At 39.5% G+C, this 21,202-nt stretch overlaps 2 protein-coding genes across 32 annotated transcripts in view; one reads left to right on the top strand and one right to left on the bottom strand.

Annotated features, from left to right (window-relative positions):
* MOK (MOK protein kinase) overlaps positions 1–21,202 on the top strand; it is a 33,970-nt gene that overhangs the window by 8,012 nt on the left and 4,756 nt on the right. For 4 of the 26 annotated variants that reach the window (XM_065593623.1, XM_065593618.1, XM_042858194.2 and 1 more), the window contains exons 3-12: positions 1,636–1,725; positions 4,020–4,090; positions 9,901–9,979; positions 10,124–10,172; positions 11,308–11,486; positions 15,026–15,127; positions 15,794–15,967; positions 16,231–16,342; positions 17,500–17,703; positions 17,799–18,522. In XM_065593623.1, coding sequence (XP_065449695.1) covers positions 1,636–1,725; positions 4,020–4,090; positions 9,901–9,979; positions 10,124–10,172; positions 11,308–11,486; positions 15,026–15,127; positions 15,794–15,967; positions 16,231–16,342; positions 17,500–17,703; positions 17,799–17,879 — 1,141 coding nt within the window. In that variant the 3' untranslated portion in view covers positions 17,880–18,522. Of the gene's footprint in view, positions 1–1,635; positions 1,726–3,994; positions 4,091–5,343; positions 5,479–9,900; positions 9,980–10,123; positions 10,173–11,307; positions 11,487–15,025; positions 15,128–15,793; positions 15,968–16,230; positions 16,343–17,499; positions 17,704–17,798; positions 18,523–21,202 lie in introns of those variants that run through there. The other 22 variants (XM_065593620.1, XM_042858195.2, XM_065593626.1 and 19 more) reach the window with 15 other exon arrangements.
* WDR20 (WD repeat domain 20) overlaps positions 353–21,202 on the bottom strand; it is an 83,489-nt gene continuing 62,639 nt past the window's right edge. For 2 of the 6 annotated variants that reach the window (XM_065593616.1, XM_065593613.1), the window contains 3 exons: positions 9,843–9,918; positions 8,562–8,818; positions 7,582–8,092 (listed from right to left, as the gene is read on the bottom strand). In XM_065593616.1, coding sequence (XP_065449688.1) covers positions 9,877–9,918 — 42 coding nt within the window. In that variant the 3' untranslated portion in view covers positions 7,582–8,092; positions 8,562–8,818; positions 9,843–9,876. Of the gene's footprint in view, positions 2,778–7,581; positions 8,093–8,561; positions 9,919–17,046; positions 17,140–21,202 lie in introns of those variants that run through there. The other 4 variants (XM_042858189.2, XM_065593612.1, XM_065593615.1 and 1 more) reach the window with 3 other exon arrangements.

Here is a 21,202-nt window from a genome sequence, read left to right as displayed (position 1 = left end):
GTTAACACAAACCAGGCTTCCATTATGTCTCACTGAAGTTATGATCAGTTTATTTTTGTTTATCAAGATTAAATCTTATTAGATGGTGAGGTAGCTGGCCCTGTCATGTAAACCAGTATTGATGAGTCAGTCAGTTTTGCACAGTGTACTCCAAGTAAAATTACTATTATTTACAGATCGTTGAAACTGGCAATGTATTTTGTGAAACAGATTCCAGCAATAGATTTTTATCAGGGAAATTCATATGGCAGTTCAGATCTAGTTATACTCTTTTGACAAATTCTGCCTATTTATCTTAAAATATAGGACATTTCATGTTGTTACTTATATAAAAAGAATCAGAAATAGCATCTTTTGAGTATATATTTTCCTTTTTAATGTATATTGAAATTGATTAAAAACAAACATGAAAATTGTACTACTTTGGTTCTGAAAATAACCCTCATTGTGTAAATCAATTGACTGTGGTCATGATTTGAATTAAAAGTAGGAACATTTTATTCCACATTTTATTTGGGACCATTCAGAAAAGCTAACATTAAGCACTGAGACCAAAAACATATCATGTTAGTTTTCAGACATCTGTTTTAGTTTTGTCTCTTTTCTTATTAAAAAAGAAAACAGACTCTCTAGAGTTGAGACCAAATTAATAAAAATAAATACTAGTTATAAGATTAAGAAATTTTGAGTGTGTTCAACTCATTGCACTTAGATGGCCAGCATTCCCATATTTATGAGGGATTGTGAGAACATCTTCCCTATGATGCGTTAAAGTCTCCCTTAGGTCTTGGACCCTCTGAAAGTTATGAATGGCTAGAGGTTACACTTTTTCTGGAATGTTCACTTATAGCTATAGGTAATAGTGATATAAATTGATCTTGCTAGTACAGGATAATTTTCTTATTTTCATGTTGAAACATAAGGATTTTGGCATTTGGCTAACTCTTGATCAGCTTGTGAAAGGAAAAGCTTATCCTGTAGTGATTTGCTATATCTAGTGTCCATGCAAGGCCATTGAAGCCCCATAAAATGAATTTCCCCCCCCAGTGGTTTCTGTAGCTTGGACTTCTAATGGTTAATTGAGTCCCAGGCATGAGTGACATGATTAAATACTATGTTTTAATTAGCTAGTAAAATACTGTGTTTCAGTTCTTCACACTAGTGGTTATTAATTTTAAATTGAGTTTTAATGCTAATGACTACACAGGGCTAGATTGTGACTTTAGGCATAGTCTTTAGCTGTAAGCTACACCAACCCAGGAGTAGCCGTGGGAGTTATTGTGACTTGGACGCACAATTCCTCTCTGATTTCTTTCTTGCTGCTGCGGAGTAGTAATTTACTTCTGGTCTACACCAACAGTAAATTACTACCCACCTCTCCTGGATCAGCCAATCTGGTCAGCAAGAAGGGGAAGTGGAACCAGGATATTATCCATTTCCTACCCTATTCCCTTGCCCCAGGCAATTAACTCCCCAATTACTTCTGCATTCCTGGACCCGAGATTTGGGTAGCTTGCATAGGGACATAAGAGGAGAGGAGGTTCTTGCTCCCTTGTGTGGATACTAAGTCACAATCTAATTCCTAACTTGTAAACTAGTTTTCCACTCTCACTTCTTTTTTAAATTACACATTAGTATCGAGCAAGTGAATAGTCTGCGAGAAATACAAGCACTGAGGCGACTGAATCCACATCCTAATATCCTTATGTTACACGAGGTGGTTTTGTAAGTACAGTGTATTTATTTCCCCTACTTCCTATATCCTCTATTTGAAAAATTTTCAGTAGCTTTTGGAGACAAAAGATAGTTTGGAGGCATTTAACCAATTATTTATTCCACCAAAAAGGAAATCTTTGGAAGATCTGTCTGATTCTCCCAAGCCCTCATGCCTCTTGTTAGGCAAAGGTATGATACAGTTCTAAATTGCACTTTTCAATTTCTTTAGAGTGTATTGCTGCAAAAACATCAGAACTACAACATCCATACTAAAAATTATGGGAAAACAGGTGACCTGGGACAAGAGATATTTTAAGCAATTAATAAACAAATTTATATTCTGGTTTTACGGGAAGGAGACTTCATGCCTACTACCCTCCAAGGCTCTATGTACTCTGTTGCACAGATAGACCAAATTCTGTAGCAAAGTTGACTTATTCTATTGCCATATAATTACCTTCAGCCTCCTCACCCCTATGCAACTGCACAGAACTATGGTTCATTGCTGAAAATAATCAGGCATAACATTTGTTAATTATTATTTTCAAGGATTTTTTTTTTTGCTTTGCTCTTCAGGCTGACTTTTTCTATTCCGTGGGCCTCCACTCTTGCAGTGTTATCCAAACAACCCAGCTTAGAACCTACTTCCCACCACAAGTGCCAGAAGAGGGAAGCTACTAGTCATCTTTAATAACCCACCTCCCAAGTTCCCTAGATCTAGCTGCAGCCCAGATTGTCAGCCACTCTCTTGCTCCAAGGTGGACTCTATTTCTGGTTCCCCGATTCCTTTTTGCCTGGCTCAACTGAACAGTGCAGGGAGCATGCACTGTAATCAAATTAACACCTTGTTATTAGGAAAGGAAGAGGCATCCATAGACAGGTCCCACCAGGGCAAGGAGACATAAAACAAAATGTCGGTTGCCAGCTGCAGGAACATGATGAATTCCATGGCATTTGGGAAAAACATCAAGTTATTCATCAGCAGAATTTTGAAGTCCACAGGGGCCCTGTTTTGAGATTAATGAGACAGGTCACACTTCTCGGGGAGATGTTCCAGCTCCCTGCAGAGTCAAACAGGAAACACTGCATCAGTTTACTCTCTGTTCATATTCACAAGCTTTTCTGCAACCACAAGGGTTAAACATTTTTTTTAAAAAATCTCAGATTCTGGAGTAAAATGTTTGAATGTCACAATTGTGGAATAGGCTGGGTCCTGTTTTTAATCATTTCACAGCTCCTATTACATACATAGTACAAGGGAAAATGAAAAAGCACAGATGGACAACAATTACCGTTCTGAAGGTCATTCCCAATATAGACTCATAGACTTTAAGGTCAGAAGGGACCAGGGCCATAATGATCATCTAGTCCAGAGTTCCCCAAACTGTGGGGCGCAAGGGGGCATGGAGAAACGTTCGAGGGGTGCGGCTAGGGCCCGGGCCAGCCTCCAGATGAGGAGCGATATCCGGGTCCCTGGCCACCGGCTCCGCACCCAGGGCTTTGCTCCTGGTCTCTCCCCTCCACTGCCTTACCCCCAGCTGTGGCCCCAGCCTCAGTCCTCTTACCCCTGTCCACATCCCCCGCTCCTGGAGCCATGGCACCACTCCAGGCTCTGGGGTGGGTGGGGGCACAGACAGGGGTAAAGGGGGGCATGAGGTGAAAAGTTTGGGGACCACTGATCTAGTCTGACCTCCTGCACATTGCAGGCCACAGAACCTCACCCACCCACTCCTGTAATAGACTCCTAACCTCTGGCTGAGTTACTGAAGTCCTCAAATCATGGTTTAAAGATTTCAAGTTACAGGGAATCCACAGAATTTAGAAAGTGACATACTCATTTAAAAATGTGACTTATTTTGGCCACACTGAACAATATTGGGCCCAGCTCAACTATTAAATATTTTCAGATATGGCACAATGCTTTTGTATCTCTTATCAATTTTTAGCATATACTTTATGGCTATATTATGTCTTGCTATTGCTATTTTACTGGGAGCTTCCAGACTGCATCATTGTGCCATACTTAGAGTAAAATCCATACAGTACTTGGAAAGCTAAGGAGGCTTCCTGCCAGGAGAGCCAGATGCAAAGAGTTTGGAAAAATGCCATTGTAAATTAAAATTATAAATCAATTTGAATAGGCTTCTCTAGGTAAAGGTTTGTTGAAACTGAAAACTACAAATTGCGTTATTGATGGTTAAACTGACTCTTTTGCTGAGTGGAGTACTTTTTGTCTACTTTCTGTACAAATGCAAATATAATTTTATTTCTTGCTCAGAAAAAAAACCTATTTGTTTCTTCAGTGACAGAAAATCTGGCTGTCTTGCCCTAATATGTGAACTTATGGACATGAATATTTATGAGCTAATAAGAGGTATGTAGAGCATGTTTGAGTCATTCAAAATCCTCTCTTTCAGAGACCATAAAGTGGCATTTATCGTACTTTTCACTTGGCTGTTCATGTAATGGTTATATAGTATGAAATTTAAGAGTATATTGTACAATTTTTAGGGACATTTCTACTATTTTATGGCTGTTTTCTATACTATATAGACATTTTAAATTTAGAAACTTGTGCACACGTCTATTTTTAAATGAGTCAGAGTAGTGACTCTATAGAGCACTATTAATATACATGATCAAACATGAAAGGAAAACAGGGAAACAACCCTGATTGTAAAGCATGGAAAGTTTGTATTTCATTACATTATACATTTTCATTGTAGAAATTACCAGTTTAATGGTAAGAAAATTGTGCTCATTTTGTTTGAAAGTAGCAAATCTTCTAGTTGAAACATAATAAAGTTTGAGAACCAAGGTAAGTCTATTCAAGAAGGGCTCATGATAGAGTAACAGAAGCCTCTACAGCTTCTGCTAAACTTATCCCCATATAGGAAATCTGCCACATTACTACCTGGAACTTCCTTCATGTTCTGTAAACATTAGTTCCTAGCTTCTGATGCTAGAGCAGCTGTTTTTCAGTGTAAGAATTAGGACCATGGGAGGAGTTTCCAGGAAAAGACAGTAGGATGATTTGTCAGTAACTAAAGACAGTAAATCGAAGTGGAGGAAGGCTAGAGTGTGTTGGTCATGTATTTTTAGAACTGTCTAAACAAAAAAGTTGTACTGCTTTAATTATATGACCCCCTGCACTCTGTGGACACAGTTATAGTGGTGCTTGTATCAGTGTAGTTTATTCATGTAAGAGAAAGAGAATAAGCTATACTGGTCTATGGCACCTTTATACTTGGGTAAGTCCATCCACACAAGGGGTTGTACTAATAACTATATACGTTTAAAGAAAAATCACATCCCTAACCAACAGTTTTTGTACTGGCATAACTATGTAGACTAGGCCGCATAGACACTTTGAGAGCTGGATACTGGTTGCTGGCTGGGGCTAGGGAGGTTGTTATTGAAGTTGAATGTGCAGGGTGATTTCAAAATTTAAAATAGTCACTAGAAAAGCCAAAGTGCCCAGGGTATGATAAGTGGTGCTATAAAACCCAAATAAGCAAATAAGAGTGTTGCTTGCTGAGTTACAATCTAGAGAAAAGTTCCTACTAGCTTCAAGGAGACCATGCTTTCAGACCTCTTGCAATGGTGAATAACCCTGTTTCTTATCACAGGCCAATGGGGGCTGCAAGAAGCAGTGGCCAGCACATCCCTCAGCCCGCGCTCCTTCCCGTAGCCCCCATTGCCCTGGGATGGCGAACCACGGCCAATGGGAGCCGTGATCGGCCAAACCTGTGGATGCTGCAGGTAAACAAACCAGGATATAAACTGGTAATTCGATGGATAACAGTTTCTACCAAATCAAAGTTTTTCATAGGAAGATTCCAAGTTTGCTGACATTTTTGATTTTCTGTTAGGAAAACCAAAATATTTCATGTCAGGTTGGGTCAACTCAAATTGAAACATTACAGTTTAGTTCAGTTTGATATTGAACTGCATCCATCTGAGCTGCTATGATACCTCATGCCCACGTTCTTTTTTATGGGCTGGGCTGCCTGGCTGGACTGCATTTCCCATGATTCACCACTGTCTCATCTCTTGTTTAACTTCTGTAGTACATCATGGGAAAGGTACTATGGGGAGCCTGGGTCATAGAGGAGAATGGGGTATGAGGCACCTGATCTATAGCTTCACATGAGGCAGCAAGATAACATTTTATTATATTTTCAAATTGAATTGTTTTGGAACTTTCTGTTCTGTGGAAAAAATATTTCAACTTTGTCTCAATGAAACACATCTGCCAAAATATCAACATTTACTGTGGATGGAAATTCTGATTTTGAACTAGCAATAGCCACAAACAAAGCCACCAAAAAGAAAGGACACCTACAAAACCCAGCAATACTTGAGACGTGCTATTTTAAAACCTAGAAAATGTTCACTGTTAAGCTCCCACCACACAGTTGGACTGGAAAGTAAATTAATCCTTCTTAATTTTGAAAAGTATAGTATTCAACAACTTTGAGACTATTATCTGGATGATAGTTGCAACTACATAAAAAGATCTCCTTTTGTAACGGCACTGTTCTGAAGCAGAAGGAACATATGGCTAATCTGTATATCACTCTGCTGTACATATTATTTTATTGATGCTTTCTCAGAGAGCAGACCACCACAGCTGTGCACCCACACAAACTAGTTAACATTTCAGACTGTTTCAGTGTGCAGAAGAGATATGGATTACTACCAGTAAACAATATCTCTTTAGTGTTAATTATGCTTTAATTTTCTGAATAAAATTATGAACCCTGCAAAATATAATTTGGAGAAAGGCATAAAACTACTACAAAAAGCTTTTTTTAAATCAGTGGAGACTATGAAAGAGGGGAAGCAAATGTCTAGAACCAGCTGGTCTGTACAAAGTTTTGGAATGAAGAAACTTTTCTAATTGGAACAGGTGTGTGGGAACAGCAATGTTTAGGAAAACAGCATTTATTGAGTTCCTTAGTGGCACTGGTCTTGGAAATTAATCCTATTTTTTTTTTCCTGAAAAAATTCTGGTTGACAGAAACATTAACATTGGTTATACAGAGTAGGACTATTTTGAAAGTGTCTTTAAAACTACTCAAGTGGAGAAAGAATTATGACATAATTTCCTTACAAAGTTATGTTCTGAATAGAACATTTAGTGCCATAGAGTGCCTTCATTCACTGTCTACAAACTAGACACGCAGCTCTATTCCCATGAAGTCAATGGGAATTTTGCCAGTGACTTTAGTGGAAGCAGGTTAGGGCTCTTAAGATCTGGAGAAGATTCCGTGGATACAAATGCATTGCAGCCACATACAAGGTAACATCTTCCTGTTGTGATTCTGTTCATAATTATTTATTGAGTTGAGTTAAGCTTTTATAATGTTGTAATTCTGAAAGCTGAAGAGCATTGGTTCAGTCCTAAAAGGTGACCTGCAAAGGGAAAAACAGTTGAGCTTGTGCCTTGTTATGAAGATGCCTACATTTTTTTTTTTTTTTTTTAATTCTGTTTTGAACGTTAGTAATTCAGAGTTTGTCTGATGTGGAAGACTCTGTAACCTTGTCTACACTAAGAAAGCTTTTCAAAAAATCCCATTGTTGCTAGCACTAATTAAGTTCCACTGATGACAGCACTGTTAAGATCCCTAGTGTAAATGCACCACTATTTCAAGCATTGTTGTCTAATCTACATGGATTATGGTGACTGGGAAACTAATGTGGAATTTTGAGAAATGCCTGTCAATTTGTGTGATTTGTATTCCTAAGTGACTTAGGGACTTATGAATAGTTGACTAAGGGTAGAATTATCAAACTAGAAACATCAAGGGTCAAGAGAATGAAAGCAAGCAGTTTATTGGGGAAGGAATCTTTAGTCAATCATACTGTTTAAAATTGTTTTTATTAATACATATTACCTTCAGTAATTAACATTTTGGAATTTTAAACATATCAAAGATTTGACACCCCATCCCTTACAAATAATGTGTGAGTGCTCGCAATATACATGGTCAGAGGTACAACAGGTCCTCTAGCAAAATCAAGGAAGACCAGATTTGACATTCCTGATACCCAATGGTAAAAAAAAATTAAAAATCAGAAAACAAATCAGGAAACGTTTTCAGGCTTTTATACACATCAAAGAAGCAAAAAAGGACCCAATCGGATTATTTTTTTTAAATCCTATGCAGAATTCTGAAAAAAAAATATTGCAGGTTAGTCTTAAAGAAAACTGTGTTACAGCAGACTCTTACACCAACAAGGGGATGAATCATCTTGTGGTTCAGGAACTGGACCGAGAATCTGGAAATCTTGGTTCTGTAGCTGGCTCAGCTGTAGACTTCTTTTGTGACCTTAGGAAAGCCATTTCACTTCTAAGCTTCAGTTTCATCATCTGTCAAATGGGAGAAAGTGCTCAGATACTGCAGTAATGTACTGTGGCAGGGGTGGGATGGGGTTTCGGAACCTTGACACTCCCAAGTTCATGTGCCCGTCTCTCTTTGGGCAGATGGTTGCAGCCTAATGGTCTCCTTCCCCACAATCACCCCTTGGTCGGGGTAGTGGGCCTAGCGGCCAGAGTTCAGATAACTCACCCCAGACGTCTGGGCAGTGTGGCCCAATGGCCAGGGTCCATATAAATTGCTCGCATGTTGGAGCAGTGCAGCCTAGCGGCCAAAGTCCATAGGATTCCCATGGTGGTAGGGGGACCTGGGCCCGCCCTCTCCACTGGATCCTGACCCAGGGCCCTGGTAGTGGCAAGTTCCCCTTGCCACCAGCTCGGCGGGGATCTACCCGCAACACGCCGAGCATCTTTGCAGCTCTAACGCCGTTTGCCTCTAAAGTTCCCCTGGGTCACTTCCTACCATAAACGCCGGGTTCTCCACTTCGGGAGGTCCTCTGGTCTGTTCCCCTCCTGTGACGTAATCCGTCTGGGCGTCAGAGTGCGTCCTGGCTTGGCTGGCCTCCGGATCCTGGTGCGTAGGCTTTCCCTCCTCAGGAGCTGGCAGCGTGCCTCCTTCCCCTCCGGCAGTCAGCCCAGACTGAGCAGTTCTGCAGGCTTTTATACCTGTTCTCCAGTTGGAGCATGCCCAGCAGAGCTTCCGGGGCGTGGCTTCCTCTGCTAGGAAGGAAAGGTTAACCCCTGCGGTACTAGTGCGGGGCCACAGGACCATACAAATGCCATTAAAGAAAAGAATTCTTATTGTCTTACTCTTTTAGGTATAACATTTATTTTTACGTGGCAAACAGTTCTACTTGGCAAAGAATGAATACAGATAGAAAATCCAAAGTTTGCAATAACATGTTTGGCTATATAATTAATTAGCATTATAATCTAAAGTTAGTTTTAGTTAATGAATTGTTAGACTATATTTAACTTTGAAGTAATTTAAAACTTGTTTAAACAAAGTCACTACGTTTTCTAAGGAATTTGCTAATTTTCTCTTCTTACTAATGATATTATAAATAATACAGCATTATTTAGAGGCACTACAGCAAAGCTCAAAGCCTCAAGCGGGCCTGTAGAAGGAAACAGTCTAAGTGATTATGAGATGTCTTCAGGACTCTAAACAAAAATGGAGTAGTCTTGCTTGTCAGCAGTCTTACCTATGTCAGTAAAACCCACTGAAGCGAACACGTTGTTCTGTAATTTGCATACCAAAACAGGAATAAGACACTTTGGGCAGTGCACTTGTAGAGGATTATATCCCTTCTAAACCTTGAATCTTATGTATCATTACTTTAGTGCTTACATAGGAAATAAGGCCTACCAATATGTTTGGAATGGAATATTTCTGCTATAATACAATTGGGAAAAAATAGATATATTATGTTACCATTCATAATACTCACACGTTCTCTGGAACAGAATCCCTCCCAACACTATGAAAAATCACGCAATACCAAAGCTGCCAATGTATAGGCAGTCAAATTCACAGCTGCACTTGTCAGACTATTCTGGTGTATTCTGAAATGTGTTTGTCTTCACCTTATGTCCTAGTTTAAATGAAATGCTGATTGCAATTGTGTTATTTTTGTATGACAAGTATAAAAATGTTAATCAAATTCTTCTTATTCATGAAGAAGGGAATATGGATTCATTATCAGAAGCTGAAAAATAGATGTTACTTCTATTGTATACTTACTCACTGATATAAAGCATTTGTACAACTTGAAATTTCATTTGACTGTTCCACATTCTAGGGAGGAGAAAGCCATTACCTGAAAAAAAAATAATGAACTACATGTACCAGTTATGCAAGTCCCTTGATCACATGCACAGGTAAGACACTAAATTCAGCAGTAACCTTGCAAGAAGTATGCCATATGCTTATAATTAAATATTGCCTACAAACAATTAGAAACATAGTGAATATGCTCATACTTTCATTGAGTTGTTCTTTTTGGTATTTTTATATTGGTGCAGAAATGGAATATTTCATAGAGATGTGAAACCAGAAAATATATTAATAAAGGTAAGTAGTCTTGTAAGATGATATCACTAATCTAAAAGTGTAAGTACATACACTAGTTTCTCAGAATAAACAGAGAGGTATAATTTTCATAGTTAGCGAGAGTTGACTCTTCGGTATATAATTTTAGTCTTGTGCCCTCCCCTCCTTGAACGGTGAATGAACAAATGTTTTCTGTTGCTATTGGATAAAAGCGTAAATGGATTCTCTTGTTCTATAGCTCAGATGTAAGATTTGCAGCTAAGTCTGAAAGCAAACAAATTCTCATTTTCATCTATTAATAACTTTTTCCTTTCTGTGCTATTTCAGTCCTGCAGCCCTCTCTCTCCATGCTTAACTCCTACTGTCGGCAGAAGTTGTTCACACGATTGCACAAGGAGACCTTAAGTTGATTTTGTTTTTGAAAGATTCCTGTATTAAAAACTATCAAATGCTGGCAGAAGGCCTATTTCCCAGAGTTGTTTAGTAGTTTTGTTGCCAGAATTCAGCTCATTTATATTTATGGGATAGATTTTACTGTTTCAAAGTCCTTAGTGTGTCCCAAAATGAAACCAGAAGGAGGAAGAGGAACTAATAGAAAGAAAAGCCAGGAAAATATCTATCATGTGACTACTAAAAATGAGAACACCAAAAAAATAACTTCATGTAAATATGCCACTTTTAGCAACCTTCCCTTCAAGACTAGCTAATACATTTTACTATTAATGGTTATCTCTAACATTTTTTGTGAAAATGTACAGAAAGATACTAGTGTGTATTATGGGACATAAATGGCCTTAAATTTCAGAGGCACTTACAATTTAAAGGGCAGTTTTACAATTTGTTACCATAATGAAACATTTACCATAGCTGAGATATGCTTCATTGATAGGCCCATTCAGTGTCGCTGGAGAATAGGTTTTTAATAACATTTAAACACAGACATGCAATTTGACATTCCAAATCACCTCTTTTCCTCTTTTAAAAAAACAACAAAAAAAAAAAACCTAAAAGTACCGAAAGCAAACTATAATTAGATTTAGAATGGCTGGTTCAGGTATTTCAGAAGGCTTCCTGCCTTTGCTTCAATATTTGACCGTTTTCTAATTTATTGGACAACATAAGTTTGTTTGTTTGTTTGTCTGGGGTGTTTTTGCAGGAGGATACCCTGAAGTTAGGAGACTTTGGATCTTGTAGGAGTGTATATTCCAAGCAGCCATATACAGAATATATCTCTACACGCTGGTACCGAGCACCTGAGTGTTTGCTCACAGATGGCTACTATAGTTACAAAATGGACATGTGGAGCTCTGGCTGTGTTTTCTATGAAATCACAAGGTACAGTGCTAAGTAGAAAGAAATTAAGAATTTGATTTATTCAGTGTCAAAGAAACTTCAAGTTGAGGATCAACTCATTATGTAATCAGAACATGGCCTGAGTAATATTATGTTAATATAAATGCAGGGCCTGTGCAACCTATTAGCGACCTAGGCGATCACCTAGGGTGCTAGGATTTTGGGGGTGGCATTTTCTTCAATGGCGACAGCAGCGGCCGGATCTTTGGCCGCCCTGGTCGCCGCCGGCATTTAGGCGGAGGGAGCTGGGGCAAGGGGGCGCGGGGAGGGCCACCTGCAGCAAGTAAGGGGGGGGGCATCACGCAGGGAAACTCCCCGCCCCAACTCACTTCTGCTCCGCCTTCTCCCCTGAGCATGCCGCCCCACTCTGTTTCTCTCCCTCCCAGGCTTGGGCGCCAAACAGCTGATTGGCGCCGCAAGCCTGAGAGGCAGGAGAAGTGGAGCAGCAACAGCGTGCTCGGGGAGGAGGCGGAGCAGAGGTGAGCTGGGGTGGGGAGCTGCTGCATGGCTTCCCGGGTGGGGGGGCCTCAGGGCGGAGAGGGGGTGGGGAGCTGCCACTGGCTCGGGGAGGGGGCGGAGCAGAGGTGAGCTGGGGTGGGGAGCTGCCGTATGGCTCCCTGGGTGGGGGTGGGGAGCTGCCACAGTGGAGGTGCCTCAGGGTGGAGTGGGGGTGGGGAGCTGCTGCGGGGGAGGTGCTGCAGAGCTCGGGGTGGGGGTGGAGCAGAGGTGAGCTGGGGTGGGGAGCTGCCGCACGGCTCCTCGGGCTGGGGGGGGGGGAGCTGTCATAGGGGGGGCGCGTCAGGGTGGGGGAGGGGAGGAGCTGCCGCAGGGCTTGGGGAGGGTACAAGGTGGAAGTTTCGTCTAGGGCACGAAACATCCTTGCACCGGCCCTGCATAAATGTTGTTTTCCATGGTTTTCTAGAACTCTTTCATGCCTCTAGTCTGGAAGTTACATTTGGCACAGATCAAGTATTGTTTGGCACCAAACATATATAATAGCAGATTAACAATAAAGTAGCTGGATGCTTAACAGAAAGTAAGATTGCCACATGCCTTTATGTAATTAATTCCCCCTAAATGTTTTATTGTTTGTAATATTTTTCATGATTGAATATGTCTTAGTTTGGGAAATAGTGACTTTTTTTCTTCCTTTCCTCACTGAGTCCTGCATGGCTCACTGAGGGTATACTCCCAGGAGTAGCCCGCAGTGGTCAGTCCCGAGTCTGGTACTATTCAGTAGTTTCATTAATGACTTGGATAATGGAGTGGAGAGTATGCTTATAAAATCTGCAGATGACACTAAGCTGGGAGGGGTTGCAAGCCCTTTGGAGTATAGGATTAGAATTCAAAATTACCTTGACAAAATGGAGAACTGGTCTGAAATCAACAAGATAAAATTCAATATAATTGCAAAGTACTACACTGAGGAAGGAAGAATCAAATGCTCAAATACAGATTGGGGAATAATTGGTTAGATGGTAATACTGCTGAAAAGGATCTGTGGGGTATAGTGGAACAACAATGTGATGCAATTGTGAAAAAAGCTATTATCATTCTGCAGTGTATTAACAGGAGTGTCATACGTAAGACATGGGAGGTAATTGTCTCTCTCTACTCAGCACTAGTGAGGCCTCAGCTGGAGTACTTTGTCCAGTTCTGTGCACCACCCTTTAGGAGAGATGTGGACAAATTGGAGAGAGTCCAAAGGAGAGCAACAAAAATGATAAAAGGTTTAGAAAACCTGATTTATGAGGAAAGGTTAAAAAAAACTGGGCATGTTTAGTCTTGAGAAACAAGACTGGGTTGGGGTGGGGGAGAAACATCTGATACCAGTCTTTCCTTACATTAAGGGCTGTTATAAAAAGGATGGGGATCCATTGTTTTTGGTGTCCAGTGAGGGTAGGACAAGAAGTAACCGGTTTAATTTGCAGCAGGGGAGATTAAGGTAAGATATTAGGAATAACTTTCTAACTATTAGGGTAATTAAGTCCTGGAATAGGCTTCCAATGGAGGTTGTGGAATCCCCATCACTGGAGGTTTACAAGAGCAGGTTAAACAAACACCAGTCAGGAATAGTCTAGGTTTACTTCGTCCTGTCTCAGCACAGGGGGATGGACTTGATGACCTTTCAAGGTCCATTCCAGCCCTACATTTCTATGATTCTATGCTGACACTGCAAGTGAAATATGATTGTAGCCTACCAATGCTATTTTTAATCTATCTAGTACATGTGGTGTAACAATAGTAGAGTAGACATGGCAGCATGCGCTAGCAACCCAGGTACATACCAGGCTCTCCAGGCAGCTTGTACTCTGGCTGCTAGCCTATGCTGCCATGTCTTCACTACCATTATTACCAGTGCTAGATAAATTAAAGCTAGCAGGGGGATGCCTTCCTGTGCTACAGTCACACTTTCAATGGCAGTGTAAACATACTGTTGTTGTCATGAGCATAGCAGTCATCAGTTTTGATAGTACATTTGAAATGTTAATATTTTTGCCTCTTCTGCTGATTTACTCTTTTGCAACAACAGAGGAAATCCGTCACATGAGAGTCGACTCCACAATTTAATTTGTAAAAGTTTGTTAAACCCCATTTTCTACCGGTTGTTTTGTGAAAAAAACAGACCTTACAGTTTGACTCTATGCAAAAGTGAGTTTTGGGAAAGCTGTAATAAAACTTGTTCAGCTGATTGAGATCTGCAAGTGTGCAAGAAATTATAGAACTGGAGAGAGTCTTTTTAATTTCCATTATTATTATAATTCATGAAAATAGTTAAAAAAGGCAGTGAATATTTCCTAAACATCCTTGTGCTCTGGAAAAGGCAGCTGATCTGTGAGGCTTTCCTTTTCTTCCTTCTCCTCCACTTGCCTATGTGCCGTAGCAATGGCAACAATTCTGCTCTGTCCTCTTCCCATACTGCCACCTTCTTGTTTGGTATGCAATGAGCAGTGGCAGTATTTTTGCTTCTCTCTCCTCCTTCACCAAGGACATACAGCTGCTATTGCTCCTGCCACATGAACTGGCAGCCCTTCTGCTTTGGCTGCTTGCTAACTAGTAGAAATAACTAATTTTATGTTGGGCAGAGGCCAGTTGACACACACAAAACCCAAATGTGTCCTTTCTCCCACAAAATAAAACTGACCCCAAATGAACTAACTCTACAGTACTCTCTTATAAAATGTCACACTTTCATCCCCATAAAAACCAGCTGAGCTTTAAAACTCTGCAAGTAAGTATACTCCAGGTGAATGCCAAAGAATGTCTAAACTCTGTTGTAAACAGATTGTGGGAATGGGGGCAGGTCAGGTTAGAGACTGTTCTTTTGCCTGAACTGATTTGCCCATTCCCACCAGAAGTGTGGGCAATAATCTAACACATTGCTCTCCTATAGCTGACCAGTATGAAATGCAGTCTGAAAACAGTCTGTCAGTTTTCAGAGCACCACACAGTGGCAGTCATTCCATTAGAACTAGTTTAAATCACTTTTAGTATTGCCAATTTTATTTCTTATCTTTCAGTTTCCACCCTCTCTTTCCTGGCTCTAATGAATTGGACCAAATATCAAAAATCCATGATATTCTAGGCACCCCTGCTAAGAAAACTCTTAATAAATTCAAACAGTAAGTATGTAGTACATTCCCATATTTATTAATCTAAATAAAATCTAGCAGTTTTCACAATCAGCTCTTTTATTGTGAACACTTAAATCTAAATATAGTCATTGTCATATATCTTAATATTAATTAATATGTAAATACTTAAGTCTGTCTTAAGTGTAATTCCTAAATGCAATTTTCTGATCTCACAAGATTTCAAGTTGAGGGGAGAGGAAACTTGAGCAGTTTTTTCTTACCCACATCAGGGATTTGTGTCCTGCAGCCTATACCAGCTGAACCATTGCTGCACAAACTTTGTGGTCAAGGGGACTTTCCTCCTCCACAAATGTAATGCTGCTTCATGCCAGTTGTCAGATAGGGGTTCTCTCCCTACCCAGAGGCAGTTCCTTTGTGATGCTCCCAGGCAGATGAGAGCAAATCAAAATTGTATTCTAGGTCTCACCTGGCAGTTTACCTCTGCAACATCTAGCATGTCAGTGATAATTTTATAAGGAAGGAAATTCTGTCATTTCAGTGCTTCTTAATTATTTCCGTTTTCAAAAACATAGTGATTAATTACTGTCCCTAGTCAGATTAGATTGACCTTTTAGGTATTTTTCAGTAAGTTTAATATTTGGAGGCAGTTTACATGAATGATAAGTGTTTGCTCTATTACTGGGTTTAACACAGGTCAAGAGCTATGAGTTTTGATTTCCCCTTTAAAAAAGGGACAGGACTATCTCCACATGTGCCTAATATCTCCCCCAAGAGCCTCTCCCTTATGTATGCGATGATAGAATACGATCCTGATCAGAGAATTGGTGCCCACCAAGCACTACAGCATCCTTATTTCCGAGAGCTGAGGTAAGTTTACACTTTCAATACAGGATTGTAAAGTTAGATCCCAAATTGCACAATGGACTGTGGAGAAAGGAACTTGGTCTAAAGTAAACCCTGAATTTATTAGGTTACAATCGCCTTGCAAATAACCATAGCTGCAGTTTTCTTTATTTACTGCATTAAAACAACTGAGAAGTAAAATTCATATGGCAGTTTCTTTACTATCCTACTGGACTCCAGATTTCATCTGAAGGGGTATTATTTGACTTTTTGTTCACTCTTTTCAGAACAGCAGAGAAGCAAGCTGTAACCATGCACAGAAAAATGAGATTAGCAGAAAACATAGTGGGACAAGAATCTATCAACTTGTGGTGTATTTCAAAGGATGGTAATAGGCAGGTAATATTTAAATCAAACTGGAGAACATGCAGCCTATTTAAATAAAGTCATTTGTAAGGTCTAGTTTAGATTCATAAACGTACATTAGATACATATAATCAGATAGGGCAAGTTTAGATACATAAACAAAAGTCACTTAATGGTGACTGCATGGTTTTATTCCTGAGGTAAACTAAGGTTCCAGTCCTGTATAGGAATCTGCTGGCACAGACTTCTGCACCTGTGCAAAATCCTATTGAAAGGCAGGGTCAGGGCCTAAAGGTTTGCCATAGTCCTTTAATTAGATAGTGGTAGTAAGTCTTGCTGATAGCTTTGTGCCTTTTTGCCTTCTGTATACATTATAAAGGACCAAGATATTTTTAATTTCTATTCATGTACATTGGAAATTTTGGTCTTGTCTACCCTGTTTTTCCTGGAAGACTATAGCTAACTGGAGAACTAAGGTAACATTAGAGGCCAAGGATATGAAGCCTTGCTGAGATAAGAGATTTATATGTAGACTGTTAAACTTTTTTTTTCTGTTTATACTTATCAAAACTAACTCCAAAATGATTCCACTTCTCCATCCCTTCATCCAAATGCCAAGTTCCTAATCCGCATCTCTGGGTCCTCCAACTGAGACCTGCAGCAAAACAGGACTTGACCTTCCTAATTTAAGATAGATTTTGTTGTTGTTGACAGAGATAAGATAGATGAGTTAATACCTTTTATTAGACCAACTTCTTTTGGTGGAACAGAGAAGCTTTCAAGTTTCTCAGAGCTCTTCTTCAAGTCTCCGTAGTTGACATATATTCAGCCTTTTTGGTTAAAAACACATCATAAATTAGCAACAAAAAAAGTCACAAGCCCAATTTTCTTCTATAGGTCACCTTTAAAGTACGAGTCCTTTTCCCATTAGCAGCCATTTGTGCCACTAATTCAACTGTTGGGAATTGGTTGAAATGGGGTTTGTACACAGATGCTTGGGGAAAACCACAAAAAGAAAATGTGCAGGTAGTTATAAATAACCATCATTAAGGGTGTGTGCTTAAGAATTCAGCTGAAATGGAGCTTTGGTGGGTTGCTTTTTGGGGGATGAAAGCTCTGTTTTTTATTGTATCCTGTTTAAGAAAAATGTCACTGTCAGCAGATTGAAACTTGTATCTTTATTTTAAAAGTACTCTCATAGGAAAACCCAGGAGAATCCAATAAGACATCATGGACCTTCCTATGCAATAGAGTTGCCAAAACTGAATGTTTCTGGAGTAACCAAGTTGACTTCTTATCCTAGTCCTACATTTCATTCAGTTTTTACCACGCCTGCAACAAATGGTGAAGTCCCTGTGTTACAACCTATTAAATATATTGGGACAAATCACAAGGTAGTAAACTTTAATTTGCTTATTCAGTTATACACAGCAAATAAATATAAATGCATTAGAGACCATATTTCAAACTTATATCATTTTTTCAACAGTCTGAAAAACAGAAGGAACTTAAGTCTTCTATGAAACAATACCACTTACCCACTATAGAAAGAAGAGGTGGAGGATATTGACCAGCTTGTCAAATATTTGGAATGTAAGGAAAAGCATGACTATGCAGTGAAACAGATTCAATCATGCTTTCTATATTATTGTCAAAGGTACACCAAAAGCAATAGTGCCTTATATTTTGTTTCTCTGAAATGCTGCAGGAAAACACTACAAGACTATTAGCACTTTGGTACTTTATTTCTGAACGGTATCAATATTTATCTAAGCACCATTTTGGCAGCTCAAAATGCACTTTATACTTGAACCCTTTTAAACAAATTCGCTTTAAAAAAATTTTTAAAAACAAAAATGGATAATTTGGGATTTTAGTTTGTGCTAGGAATGACATTTTGTAATTAAGTTTTATATTATATACAAAATAGTTTATGGTGTTATTTAAGACTTGTTAAACTTGATCTGTTCATTTTGTACCTTTTTAACAGATGAAAATGTTAAGTTGCGTAGACAATGTTGAAAAATAATTATCTCTTGTATTAGGTTGATAGTTTCAAAGCTCAAGTCTTAATATTTTATGGATTATGATATAATTTGAGAAACACCTGAGTTTAGTAAAATTAAATAGTTTTAATTACTTTTGAAATTTGTATATGCAAAGGATAACTGTACAGTTACATATCAGATTTGCTTATGAATCAATCGTTATCATTTGTGTCCTTTTCTTTCTTAAACCATGCTTTTGTATTAATCAAAAGCTTTACAGGGTCTGGTGGTTTTACAGTTAGTTGGCTGAAATAGTGGTAAAGAAACAGCATATGGATTTAGACCATTTTTTCACATTTCACAAATTATAGGCACTCATTTAATAAGGTTCTCAGCTTTTTGTGCTGTAGAAGCCAACAAAATTCAGAAATAGCATTTTGGTCATTGTAGCAGAGGGATACCATTTAAGGTAATGACTAAGAGTTCAGTGTGTTTGATTTTTAAAACTTTAATATCCTAGAAAGAAGGAAAATTGTCAGTTTAGCATTAGCTCTGTTAAAAAGTGGCTTTACAATTTCAGAACCAAATGGAGTTCAACTATGGAAGATATCTTATAGCTATGTTAGGACTGGATTTTTCAAGTTCTAGATATTCCTAAGTGGAAAGCTTTTCCTGACATATATGGAGGTACTTAAGATAATTTCTGTATAATGAGCTGTGCACTTAAAAAAAGATTCTAGCCTTTATGGTTGTAAAAGTTATGCTGTTCACAGCTGGAAAGTTAATGGATGTCTTCCTGTTTGAAAAACAGCTCCAGTGCCTCTGCTGCTCTTCAGAGCTTTTCCAGGCTGCAGCAGAATGAAATCATTAAGAGCCCAGTCAGTTTTCCAGCTGCTAGTCAGAACTTAGTGGACAGCAGTTAAACTGAAGTCACATCATCTTGGTGCTGCTGAGGCACTCGTTGGAGAACACCCCAGACTCAGTCTACACTAGAAAGCTTTGCCAGCATAGTTATGTCAGGTAGGAGAGTGGGGCAGGGGGGGAGAGTCCCACCCCCTAATCAATATAGTTAAACCACCCCCCTACCTCTCCCTCCTTTCCCCCTGTAAACACATCTTATACTGACAAGAGGAGTCCTTTTGCCAGTATAGCTTCTGTTGTTCGGAGCAGGCGGTTTAACTCTACTGCCAAAAGAACTCCTTTTGCTGAGTAGGCACTGCATCTCCAGTAGGGGGCTTTGCAAGTATAGCTCCACCATACACTATAGCCTTTGTGGTGTAGAGGAGTGAAGATCTCTTTTCTCCATGTTTTATCAGACATCAACTAGCCAAAGTTCAATGCAAACAATGGAGCCATTAGTCAAGATCCAGGAACAGCACCCTGGTAGAAATCCCAACAGCTCATGTGTCAGGGGCAGTAGGCTTCTCATCAAGGTGTTGCCTTTAGGCCTCACAGCGATGGTGCAGTTGTAATACCCTGATAATGCCCAGGAAATGCATGGACCTTACAGGCTTCATTTGTTAATGTATACATTGTTTTAGAACGTAATGGTCTGTGTGAGTAACTAATTCCTAGGTAATTGTTGTTTGGTGGTAAGAAGTGTGCTGGTCACCCTAAATCTTTGTTGCCTTATTGCTTATAGGAAGTAGAATGGCACTCTTAGCGCTAGATGGCTGGTCACTTTTTTATTAGAAAAAAAACATAAGCCAAACTAAACCCAGCTTTTTCATAAAAGGACATTAAAGGACTCAGTGCTTGTCTGCATGTACAGCGCTGCGGTGCACCAGTGCAGCTATGTCACTGTAGCACTTTAATGAAGATGCTACTATGCTGACGGGAGAGCTTCTCCTATCAGCATAGTTAATCCACCTCTGCAAGAGCTGGTAGCTATGTCAACAGGAGAAGCTCTCCCATCAACATAGCACTGTCTACGCCAGCCGTTAGCTCAGTATAACTATGTCACTCAAGTGTCGATATTTCACACCCCTGAGCAACACAGTTATACTGATGTAAGTTCGTAGTGTAGACCTGGCCTAAGCAAGTCAGTCTACATACAGCTAAAATAGTGCTGTAGTTTGCCCTAACTTCTAGAATTTTTTTCACGTTTGGTATTTGAAAGTTAGGCTGTTATAAAATCAACAAGTCTCACTTTGAAAATAAGATGCTGTGACTAACTTTATTTTTCATTAAAATCTCAGCATGTCATTCTCTCTACTAACCACATAGATGTCAGAATAGAGTTTGGCAGTGATACATTTTAAAAAAATACCTACCAAGTCTTCTAAGATTGTGTGGCCTAGTGCACAGAACACTGCACTACGACTCAGAGCTGGGTTCTGTTCCCAGCTCTCCTGCTGGTCTAGTAGGTGATCTTGAACAACTCACTTTACCTTCTTATGCATTGGTTTTCCAATCTCTAAAGTGGGTATATGGTACATTCCTCCTTTGTAAAACTCTGAGATCTACTGGTGAAAATGCTATGTAAGAGCTAGATATCATGGAAAGCCAATTTTCAAAGTGTAGTATGTTCTGACACAGGCAAGTTCTCTCAAATTCATTGCATGGCAGGGTGTATGGCTAAGGGTACTGGTCATGGAACATGGAGTCCCACTATTTGGCCCCCAGTTTAAATTTGACCTGATCACTACCCACATCATGATTTCATGGCTGTTTGCTGGCCTCTGAGATGTTTCTTACTCCAGTTCTTATTCAACAGGTAAATACTTTCTCAGCCCTGGAAGTATTTCAATAGAATGTAGGATAGGGGCAAGGCCCAATAGGAGGAATCTGGGGGGTTGCTTGTAGTGCTGCCAACCACCATATACCACTGGCTTGGATAGTGGACTTACACCAGGAACTGTATCAGTCATCTTTCATAAACATGAAAGCCTAATGAACTGGAAAT

This window comes from Chrysemys picta, chromosome 4 (genome assembly GCF_011386835.1).
Source record: "Chrysemys picta bellii isolate R12L10 chromosome 4, ASM1138683v2, whole genome shotgun sequence".
Classification (NCBI taxonomy): domain Eukaryota; kingdom Metazoa; phylum Chordata; order Testudines; family Emydidae; genus Chrysemys; species Chrysemys picta.
This window is presented reverse-complemented; position numbering and strand designations above follow the sequence as displayed.